This window comes from Hippocampus comes, unplaced genomic scaffold (assembly GCF_001891065.2).
Source record: "Hippocampus comes isolate QL1 unplaced genomic scaffold, H_comes_QL1_v1.1 scaffold501, whole genome shotgun sequence".
In the NCBI taxonomy this organism is placed as follows: domain Eukaryota; kingdom Metazoa; phylum Chordata; class Actinopteri; order Syngnathiformes; family Syngnathidae; genus Hippocampus; species Hippocampus comes.
Window position 1 is genome coordinate 149,571 of NW_017805779.1, and position 10,877 is coordinate 160,447.

Sequence of the window (10,877 nt, forward strand, 5' to 3'; positions counted from 1 at the left end):
GAAGAAAAAAAAAAGAAAAAAAAATCATAAATATGATTCTCATTTGCCTGGCAGGACTGAATTGAAACTGCCAAATAACCTTTTTTGGGATCATTTCCAAGTTGCTGTAGTGACTTTGAGGTGTGTTTTCAGCTAAAGCGGAGTACACACAACAACCGGCCCAACTTTGAGCACCGACTAAACTGCAGTCGCTCCCACAGAACACAGAATCGCCGCCTCTGAATATCGTTTGAATAGTTGCACGTGTTGCGGATCTCCGTGTGTAGTAGCACTTGTGTCAAAGTTTAGTCTGAGCGGTTATGCTAATTTCCCTTAGCCCCTCTATGGCGTTTTGCATTCTGCATTAGCATTACGGTAGCAGCTTTTCATTTGCTTGATGCGTCATTTCTACAATAAACGGCTGGCAGGCACACTTTGCCTCTCATTCGAAGAGCTGCGCCTGTCTTCTTTTCCAAAGTGATGTTATACGATCGGCTCCCATTCCTTGACGGCAACGGAGTGAGTCCAGGCACTAAGGCGTACTTTTGCAAAGTGTGTTTTAATAAGTTTCAATGTGATCCTTGTTTTTGGGGGTGTGGGGGGGTGATCTCTTTACATCGGGGATTTTCATCCCCCCCCCCGATATTTTACCACACCCCTCAGCCTCACGCTTGCCTATTTTCTTTCGCTCATCACGCGCACTCTCTCACATTTGACACATCAGTTCTAAAATCTGCACAAATGTGTGTACCCCGCCAAAGCTTCTTTTGGCTTGATTTAAACAAGCGAAGGAGGAGACGGTCGACACGAACAATTTGGAGTGTGAGCGCGTTAGGAAGTTACCGAGTGGATGAAGCGCTGCCTGGCGACTCCCCAAGACGCATGGATAAAGAGCAGCGAGTTGCAGGGGGCGCTTGAAATCAAAAGTCCGGGGAAATGTATATGTACACAAACAGCTCTCTGGCTTTTTTTTTTTTTTTAGGGTAGCTGTTTGGCCACTATAAAATACAACACCTCTCCCGGATTCTCTTGGCCAAACTTTTGCTTTTCTTCTTGCCGTTCTTCTCTTTGCTGTCTTCCATCTTCCTCGCCCGGATCTCCCTCATTAAATCAAAGAACACCTGGGGGGGAGGGAACCAAAATTCAATAAATGAAGGTCACTTTTTTTTCCCCCATTCATCAAAAGATGAGGGGAAAGAAAAAAAAACGCAGATCAGACAGACCTTGTCTACGTTGGCCCGGGTCTTGGCTGAGGTCTCCACGTAGCACACCCCCCACTGCTCGGCGCGGGCCTTGGCCTCGTCCGCGTTCACCTGCCGCCTGTCGTCCAGGTCCGACTTGTTGCCCACCAGCAGGAAGGGAACGTTCTCGTCCTCCTTCACTCGTAGGATTTGCTCTCTGCCGAGGAGTTGGAGGGGGGGAGTCAAAGCCGAATGTCACCCAATTTCCGCATGATTTTCTCAACTTCAGCCATACCTGAAGTCGACCGTCGCCGCAAAAGACTCCAGCTCCGTGATGGAGAAAACGCAGAGAAAGCCCTCGCCGCTGCGGAAGTAGTTGTCGCGAATGGCAGCATAGTCCTCCTGCCCGGCCGTGTCCAGGATGTCGATCTGCACCTCCTCGCCGTCCAGCACCACCTTCTTCCTGTAGCTATCCGCTTTGGTGGGTTCGTAGTCTTCCACAAACTAGGACACAAAAGCCAACGGGAACAGCGGTGGGGGGGGCGCTCGACACGGGGAATTTGAACGACGCCCACACCTGAATCCTACGAGCGCGCTTACCTCGTCATACATGAACTGAAGCGTGAGCGCTGACTTCCCCACTCCGCCGCTGCCCACCATAATCACTTTGTGGAGGGCTAAAGAATTCTGCCCTTTGGGTTTAGCAGCTGCCATGGCGCTGGGTCGCGAGGGATCCGATCGGGGAGGGATTGTGAAATGAAGGCCGGACGATTTAGATCAACACCACCAGCTGCAGCAGCGGGGGCTTTAAATCCCTGAAACAAACAAAACAAAAAATTCAATGGATTTGAGGCCTTCTTTTGTTTTCCGATATTTCATCATTTTTCATCACAATAGGTGTGACGATACTTCCAGGTAGCAAAAAACCTGGGAAAATATCAAGCCCTTTTAACAGTTATTATTTCAGCACGCCCCTTGACAGTCAACATAAATGTTTGATGCGTTTGTGTGCACGTACAAGCCAGGATCAACCCGTAAAAAGCCACTAGTTCACGGAATCGGTCCTGTACATTCTTTACAAGGCAGTCATTTTATTGTACTATTCGTCCATTTTCTATTGCACACATCCTGTTCGGGGACATGGGAGCTCCAGAGCACATGCAGAGCACATAAACAACTTTTTCCACTCGCATTCACACCTGTGGACAATTCAGAGTCCCCAGCGAGGCTAACATTTGTTTTTGGAATGTTGGGGGGAGTTGGAGGACCTGGGGAAAACACACTCACACACACAGACACACAAAGGTCGGAGCTGGGATTCAAGCTCTGAACGTCAGAGCTGCGAGGCAGATGTGCAAACCACTGCTTCAATGCGCTGCAGAATCAAATACATAAAGGCAATGTTTTACACAGATTAATATGTTCTTTCCAGAACTATAAAACGTGAAATCTGAAATAAAACCAAGACCTCGGTAAGCCACACGAAAGCAGGAAAAGCCCCCCCAAGTCGCAAGATCCTGCTGAAACTTTTCATTTTGAACATTTTTAGTCCATATTTGCTCACTTGTATTGTTTTAATTAGCTTTAATGACTACCTAGTTTTGGAAGAACAAATCTAACGGCTGTGTTGGACGAAATGTGACGTAACGCAGTGCGGTAACGGGTTACCTGGCTGACAAGTTTTATTATTATTATCTTGAACGGTTATCGTGACAAGTGGGTTATTAGAAAATCTATCCAACCTTCAAATGTGTTCGATACGAGGAGTAACAGCGAGAAAACGAATCGGAGCGTCAAGTATTAGCAGTTCGATTAGCAACTTAACAGTTCACAGCCGCAGATCAAAAATAAAATAGAATACAAGTCTAAGAAAAAAAAACTAGCTCGCTGTTTGATGCACAGTGGGCGGTGTGGCGACTAAAATGACCCTCAGCCTTACCAGTGAGATGAGTGTTAATAAATGGCATCAGAAAAACACACCCAAAAAAAAAAAAGACAGCGCGAGAGAGCGACACTGATAGTTATGACTGACAAAAGCCGAGGAGAAAATACCATACACAGCAACAGATGTTCGCTCGGATCCTCCCTGGCCGCCCGGTCAGGACGGCGGCGGCGGCCACTCGGGCAATTCAACAGCAGGCTAACCAGCAGCTAATAACAAGTGAACGATGCTAAGCGACGAAGCACGTCGTGAAAGAAACATCACCTTCCAGAGTTGTTGAAAGCTTTCACGCGGTTACCGCCTCGGGCGAGGTTTTGAGTTGCCGTTGATAAAAGAGGGGAAAAAAAAGGCTTCCTTGCGAGCTGGTCGTTAGCTCATGGCTAGTTCCCCAAGCTAGCTCGAGCTGTTAGCAAGTAGGGATGTGATCGGCAAGCAAGCGGGCTGGGCACGACTCGACTCGACTCGGGTTTACTCGGCTATACTCGGCTTTGTAGCCTCCTCCCAGCGTCCATAGAGCCCCGATGGTTCGTCCCACATTCGGCTTCGTGAACCTCCGCCCTGTCTCCGAAGACCAATTAGCTCATTTGTAACTTAAAAAAAAAAGCATATATTCGCCTGTCACTATTATTATTGATTTCAAAACGCGTTAATATCCATCAAATTAATGAAATACTTAAACTTAACGACCCATTTTAATTGGCTCACCACTCTAAAGGGCTCGCACGCCTGAACAGAAAAAAAAAATCTTAACAGTGCAGGTAATTATGAGAAAATGTGCATCAAATTGTGCTCTTTACAGAGTGCCGGAAAACAATAATTAACCCCATTCACAGTGATGAGCTCCATCTTATCACAGCTGCACGCCAAGTATGCATCCAAGAATTGGAATGAGACTTTCCAGCTGGTTAGAAAATGCATGGTAAGTCATTTTAAAAGTTGGCCATTCACTCCCCTGACGGCGCTCGACTTGTGAGACAGATTAGGACAACTGTAAAATGTTTAGATTTTAGGGAAGGCCCTTTAAGATTATACTGCACATTGCAACGAATAAACAGGTGCATGGAAAGCCCATCCCACTGTCAATATTCTTGTATATGCTTTGTGTAGCGGGCGGGGAAGCCAAGTGTGTTTACACAAAGATGCCTTTGTCACACAACGACAGTACTCCATTGTGGCGCTTGTTTGTATACTCACTCTCCACAGACAGACTTCCCCTTTATCTCGCCATAGGACAAATCCAGAGATGACTCCGCGCCCTGCCAGCCGCTCGTTGCGACTCTGGAAAGGCTCCAGGAGGTGTTTAAGGGTAAACAAAAAGAGCAATAAACTGTGTTGGCTGAATGCAGCTGATGTTGCGCTTGTATGCGCTTTAGTGTCCTCCATCAACGCCATGAGATCTCGTTTGGAGCTGGCGGCTCAACGACAAGGGTAATCAGGAAAATTCCTGGTCTTTTTTTTTTTGGAATGCACCCGCTATCACTTTCAATCTGTGTTTGTGAACAGATTTATTGGTTCACTAAACTAAACCCCCGCAAACTTTGGAATGACTGTTGCTGAAATGCTGTCACGCTAACAGCTGTGATGCTAACAAATTAGCATTCCTGAGTACAGAACACAAAAGACGGCTTGATAAGAATGTCACGTCCCCCGTGGATTTTTTTTTTTCTTGAGCTTCAAATCCGACTCGCAGGATGGGCTTCCACTTCACGGAGGCCACGTGCTACCTGACGGCTGACCTGTTCTACGTGGAGGCGGCGCTGCTGCCGTGCGGCGGCGTGGACGAGGTCACGGTGGCGCCGCACGGTGGAGCCCCTTCGGTGCGTGACGGCAAATTGATTCTTTGTGCATCACTTATTTCTACTATAACATAAAAAAAAAATGTCTTGCAGAGGAGCGAGATCCTCCTGCAGCCTCTCAGGTGAGACGGGACCACTTTGTTGGATCTCTTCAATAGGTGTAGCTCGTAAACTGGCTTAAAAAAAGGCCTTAATATGCTTTGTTTGCCCACAAAAGGTCAAAAGACTTTTCAGAGTTCTCCGCCAGGCTGAAAGACCTCGCAAGCCAGTATGACGTCCCCGGAGACAAGTACTACTCGCAATAGTTTTTTTCTTTTTTCTAGTGCTGTCAGTTTAGCGCGTTATTATCGGCGTTAATTTAAAACAATTTTAACTCGGTTAAGTTTTTTTAATCACGAGATAAATGCGGCACCACGTCACAAAGGATGTTACGTTGCTAATAATAAAATGTGTTCCAAGTTTGAATAACTGCTCCAAGTGAAAAATGTTTATGTAAAATTGAATATCGAAATTGTTGTTTCAGTCAATATTTGCATTTTGCACAAAGAAAACTGATGTGCGATTCCATGTTGATGAGAGCATTAAAATGGGAAAAATAGGAGAAAAAGAAATCAAATAAAATTGAGAACAGATAAAAATCTGTGATTAATTACAGCTAATTCTGAGTTAACTATGAAATTATACAATTGATCGCGATTAAAATTTTTAATCGTTTGACGGCACTAGTTTTTTCATGAAATACTTGAATGTGTCTTAACCGCCTTGTGAATTTCCCTTTCAGCGATGTAAAATTCAAACTATTCACGGCTTTCCAACACCTCAGGAAAGACATGCAAGCCATTTCGCATTTGCCCAGGTGAGTGATTCACGTTGTTTGAAGGGGGTCCGTTGGCATGCGAATGAGTTGCACATTTCACGTGGGAAATGCTTTTCAATTTGCTTCCAGAGTGGCCAGCGGCAACAGCAGCCGGCAGATGGCCGATATTATCAATGACAGCTTGTTTGGCTGTCTCCTCGCTGAACAAGCAGGTTAAACGATGACAAATGACGGAAATCAAAATTCTTCCTTTTGACACAAAGATTTCTCTTCTTTCAGATTGCCCTTTGACCATCCATTTCTACTCGCCACCAACTAGCGAAGCGAACGGAGTGAATTTCGCGGACAAGCAGGCGGCCCGGGTGGCTGTGCGCTCCAGTCACGTGTCACACAAACTTCAAATGGCGTCAGTCGTCCCGCTGCCCCTACAACTCGACCCCGAGGGGTAAAGTCGGATTTAGTTCCGCGTCCCATTATCGCTGTTCCAAATGGATCTGGAATTGGTGAAAATTCGTGATATACGGAGACCATGAAAATATATCGTTTTCATCGTCCTACCCTCGTCCACATGCTTTAAATTGACTCAAATGTATGTTTTTTGAAGTACTCTGTGGATATCGCAGGAGTAATTTCGTGCTTTCCTGTCAGTTTTCCCGTCTTATCCCCAACGAGCGAAGTAGCGCACGAGACGTTGCCTGCCTGCTTCGTGCTCCGCCTAAAGCCAACCATACCCACGCTGAGGTCTTTTGTAGACAAGATCAACCAGATTACAGGTTTGTACACTTTTAACGGTGTCATGCCAGGTGATCGAATGATTTGTACCTGATAGTTTGTCCGTATTTACTGACCACTTCATTAGGTACTCCGACAGTCTTAAAAATGTCAAATGATTTTTTTTTACAAAGGATAATAATGAAAGTTTACTGAAACTGCTTTCCGTTTGGGTACCTCAAGTTGTGCCCTGGTTGCGTTCTCTTTCCCAGGAGTTGCAGTACCAGACCACGACGTGCAGTGGGCGCAATTTCGCAATCTTCTGGCTCAAGACTCGATAAGTCACTGCAGTCCGGAGGATGAATTGGATCGTTTTTGCGCTGCGGTAAGTACAGTCGAAAAAAGATTTTTCCTCCCCATGTTAACATTGCATTGTCAAAGAGAGCAAGCCACTTTCGATTGGTCAACACGAACACGCGTGAACTGACCAATAATGTAAATTTGTGGAAACAAAAAGAGAAATTTACCAAATTTTGGCCCGTGCCAGTGACATGGTCTCTCCATCTCTCCGACTTGGTTTCAGTCGCCGTATATGATGCGTCTATGTGTACAGCTTCTTCCTGGCGATGTCACGCACACCTACGTCTTCCCCGCAGAGGCGTGGGAAGCGGCCTCTCACGCGGGCGTCGCGTTGGACGCCGTTCCCTTCACCCACGCCGCCCACGTTCCGCGCCTGGTGGAGTTGCTGCGGCATCAGTGCGCCATCAACACATTGCTGAAGAGCTGCATGTCCCAAGGTCCAGGTAGGCAGGATGACGCAAAATCTCCTTGGCAGAGGTGAAAAGCATATCGTGGTTAAGTTTCAGATTGCGATCACCATTTTGAGGTACGTCCGGAGGCTGACACCGACTTCTCTGTGACATTCCAGCGGCCAGACAAAAACTCGCTTGCCATTTGTAAGCGGGTTTTATTACGGCACAACATCTTAAAGTCATCATTTTGCATATAACGCTAACTTTAATCAAACAATATTCTGCTTGTTGACAGTGCTGGTGGGCATTGCGGATTCTCAGAATATTACATGCAGATTATACGGAGCTGGGATTGGCGATTCCTCCCGGGATGAGTACATCGCCAGCATCATGAGGAGGTATCCGCTTGGAGGACAGAAATGCTGGATTTCAGAATAAAACACTTTATTATTTATTTTTTGTAACTCCAGCACAGAGGTTACATGACTAAATGAAGCTCCTCCTTTTATTTCAACATAGAGAAGCAATTATATATATTTGTAGCTATGGCCTGAGCACTAAAACTATTTGACTTTTTTTTTTTTCTAGGTGCATGTCCATCCCTCTGAGCCTCCACGCGTTGTACGAAAAGATGAAACTCACTGCCGCCGCCCCTCCTGACTCCGAAAAGGACTCGACGACTTCCCTGTGTGTACCCATAGAAGACTGATCATTGTTATCGACCAAGTTGCTTGCCAACATGAGTCCCGACGCCCCCGCGGGCATCTCGCCACATTGACTGACTACTTACACTACTTTTGCTCCATCTCGAGTCCATATATTTTCAGTTTTCAATAAAAGAGTTAGACTGCATTGACATCTATGGTCGCTGGTTACAGTTATGCGTGCGCACATCCAGTACCGATAATTGGGCTGATTTTGAGCCAGGCTCGATTATCGGATGTCTCTTAATTATTTGTTGTGACGTTTAAGAGTTGTCAGTCTTAGCACTGCAACGGTAAGAGCATTTGGCACCCCAAAAAATTAAAAAAAATGTAAAATAAAATAAAGCCTTTACAAAGATAATCTCAGCATTCCGTCCCTGCTGCTCATCTACCAATGCAAACGCAAGGTTTCTGGATAAAAATGAGTCTATAGTGCCGTCGGCCTGCATGGATTCATTACGTCACCACCAGACCTCTGCAGAGGTATCCGATGACCTGTGCGCCACCTATTAATAGAAACATTCCAAAACGTGCGGTAAAACCATTCTCCACTTACAGTCGAACACCACCCACCTCCCCAGTGTTGGTGTGGGAATCCAGCAAATGGCAGTGGCATTCTTATGTGAAGGATAATCAGTGGGGGCACCACTAAGGAAGCAATGACAAGGCAGTGAACCTGATTTACTGCAAGGGATGCTTTTGTTTCAGACCCACCTGCAATAAATCAAGTCAATAAGTGAGAAAGTCAACACTAAAGAACATAAAACATTTAGTTTGTCTTCCTTTGGGCCATTTAGCGAAACATGACGTCACGGTGAAACGTCTTATCCAATTACTTTTTAGAATAAGCAACTTTTAAGGAAAGGTTGGCTCCCCCCACCTCGCACTACAGCGCCATCTGCAGGATTTCACCACTCAAATCACATTTCACTTTGTGACTCGCAGCAAACATCTATTTATAGCCGCATTTTTTTTATATTCAAATGACCACTCTCTTGCCGCAGTCCTTCAAATTATGATGTTCGCCCATTGTTTGCAGACTTGCACTCCGGCGGTTTTTGCGCGCCGCGGTCCCTTTAAATCCGGACGACGGGAGGCTCGTACGCGCCGCGGAGTCGGACCTCATGCGCGTGCACGACGTCCTGGACCTTATTATCGAGGCAGGCAGGCGGACGACAACAGCTGCTTACCATTTAGGACACCTACAGAACTTTTTTTTTTTAATCTCGGAGCTTTTTTTTTTTGTTGTTGTTGTTCCTGCCCAGTGTTCTGTCGTCGAGGCTTGTGCGCATGCGCAGAAAAAGGGAACGCGAGGAGCGAAAAGGAGGAGGGAGGATGTAGACGCGCCGTGCACCGCTGGAAGAAGGAGGAGGAGAAGGAGAAGAAGAAGAAGAGGAGGAAGAAGAAGAGGCTGAAGGCCGGGCCGTGAGGCGTCCTTCTCGCGTCCACATCTGGATTAACTATTTGGATTTTTTAAAATCTCCGCTCGAGTTTTTGGTGCTCGACTATGTGTCCTCTCAAATGGGTTCCAACAACGGAAAACTGTATGGAAGCGAGGGTGAGTTGCTCCCAAGTTGCGCCAACAACTTGAAGAGTACTTTCGTGTGTGTGTGTGTGCGTGCGTGCGCCCGAAATGACTAAAATGAAACTTAATGTGTAGTTACACCAACGAAGCAGGCATAGCACCGGCATTACCGCAAAGGAATATTCTTCTGGGCAAATTTCTCCCTCTGACAGCCACATAACAACACCTTTCATTCTCGTAAAAGATGGACTAGTCACTCCAAAGGCAAAAAAGGGAGCCCCGTTTAAGCTATAAAATACAACTCGACTGCTATGCAATTTGCTCCATTAAAACCAAGTCAAAGGCACACTGACAGACACATTTCAATGTCACCCTCAAGGGAAAAAGGCGGAGACGCTTTAGCCATTTAATACAACACCACGGCAAAATAGATTCTTTTTTGTGCTTTTTGCACTATCATGAATACATCAAATATATATTTCAATGCCTCTCATCCTAAAGGGGGCGAGTCCATTTTAAGGCAAAAAAAAAAAAGACGTTTTTGACACTTAAACGTCTATGGATAAAAATAAATAAATAAAAATAAAATAAAAAAAATCTAGCATGAAAGTAAACGTAAGGAACTCAAATTACGATCGATACCAATTATTTGGGCGGACGTCCCATTTCAGTTTCAAGAAGGCTTTTCAAGCATTAAAAGTCAAGTGTCAAGGTTGCAAAAGTGACTCTGTTAGCTTGATGCTAAAATATCGTGGAAAATGCCTTCTATGGGCGAACAGCAATTAGCATCCTTCAGTCATCCCAACAATTCAAACAACTGCTTCTTGAACATGGCAGAGGGCGGGTTCAAAGGGCACGAGCGACTCATGAGAAGACAATTCCTGACATTTCTTGACTCGCCGCTGTCGTTTGAACGTCACATGCAAAAAAAAAAAAAAAAAAAACAAAAAAAAAAAACACCAGAGGAATTCAGTCTGGCAAAGTGACACTTTCATCCGTACGCAGGCAGTGGTCAGGTCTCTAAATGTGCAGAGTTAGCAGAGGCTGGTTCAAATTTGACTAAAACACACTTTTTTTTTCTTAGTTGCCTGTTCACACTCTCTCACTGGAAGGAAATGAACGACTATTGTATAACATCACTTTCAGGAAATGAAAAGACATGCTTGCTTCAATATGTTTGTCAATCCCAGGCACTTTGGTGCAAATTTTTTTTTTTTTTTTGCTTTTGTTACACCTGAAACTATAAAACGACAAAAACAAGACTGAGGAAGGGTTTTTGATGTCAAAATAATTTTATTTCCAGCTACGCAACTTAGAAACGCATCATGAGCGATGCTGACTCATTGCAAGGCTCAAACTGAACGTTGGTGGCTTTTTTTTTTACATGCTGTTCACTATTCAGTGACACATTCTCTGTTTCTACCATAATTCTAACACATTTCTATCATATATATATATATATATATATAT

General features: G+C 45.2%; 3 protein-coding genes across 7 annotated transcripts in view; 2 read left to right on the top strand and 1 right to left on the bottom strand.

Annotated features, from left to right (window-relative positions):
• Positions 1–944: 944 nt before the first annotated feature.
• On the bottom strand, positions 945–6,753 carry ralaa (v-ral simian leukemia viral oncogene homolog Aa (ras related)). 3 transcript variants are annotated; one of them, XM_019884748.1, is made up of 5 exons: positions 6,664–6,753; positions 1,761–1,975; positions 1,456–1,664; positions 1,203–1,377; positions 945–1,100 (listed from the first exon to the last, which is right to left on the bottom strand). In XM_019884748.1, the coding sequence occupies exons 2-5, from the start codon at positions 1,872–1,874 to the stop codon at positions 978–980; spliced, it is 621 nt and encodes a 206-aa protein (XP_019740307.1). In that variant the 5' UTR covers positions 1,875–1,975; positions 6,664–6,753; the 3' UTR covers positions 945–977. The 3 variants fall into 3 exon arrangements, with proteins under 3 accessions (XP_019740307.1, XP_019740305.1, XP_019740308.1); XM_019884746.1 differs by lacking the exon at positions 6,664–6,753 and adding an exon at positions 3,367–3,570; XM_019884749.1 differs by lacking the exon at positions 6,664–6,753 and adding an exon at positions 3,218–3,327.
• On the top strand, positions 3,745–8,036 carry med1l (mediator complex subunit 1-like). 3 transcript variants are annotated; one of them, XM_019884742.1, is made up of 16 exons: positions 3,745–3,860; positions 3,936–4,021; positions 4,333–4,408; positions 4,476–4,530; positions 4,793–4,919; positions 4,992–5,020; positions 5,116–5,187; positions 5,680–5,754; positions 5,845–5,927; positions 5,995–6,160; positions 6,364–6,488; positions 6,699–6,811; positions 7,040–7,229; positions 7,287–7,382; positions 7,474–7,576; positions 7,767–8,036. In XM_019884742.1, the coding sequence occupies exons 2-16, from the start codon at positions 3,938–3,940 to the stop codon at positions 7,885–7,887; spliced, it is 1,515 nt and encodes a 504-aa protein (XP_019740301.1). In that variant the 5' UTR covers positions 3,745–3,860; positions 3,936–3,937; the 3' UTR covers positions 7,888–8,036. The 3 variants fall into 3 exon arrangements, with proteins under 3 accessions (XP_019740301.1, XP_019740302.1, XP_019740303.1); XM_019884743.1 differs by having other exon boundaries at positions 3,745–4,021; positions 7,293–7,382; XM_019884744.1 differs by lacking the exons at positions 7,474–7,576; positions 7,767–8,036 and having other exon boundaries at positions 3,745–4,021; positions 7,287–7,463.
• Positions 8,037–9,132: 1,096 nt separating this feature from the next.
• si:dkey-192l18.9 (F-box/LRR-repeat protein 7) overlaps positions 9,133–10,877 on the top strand; it is a 14,579-nt gene continuing 12,834 nt past the window's right edge. Inside the window, exon 1 of the mRNA XM_019884745.1 lies at positions 9,133–9,440. Coding sequence (XP_019740304.1) covers positions 9,404–9,440 — 37 coding nt within the window. The 5' untranslated portion in view covers positions 9,133–9,403. The remainder of the gene's footprint in view (positions 9,441–10,877) is intronic.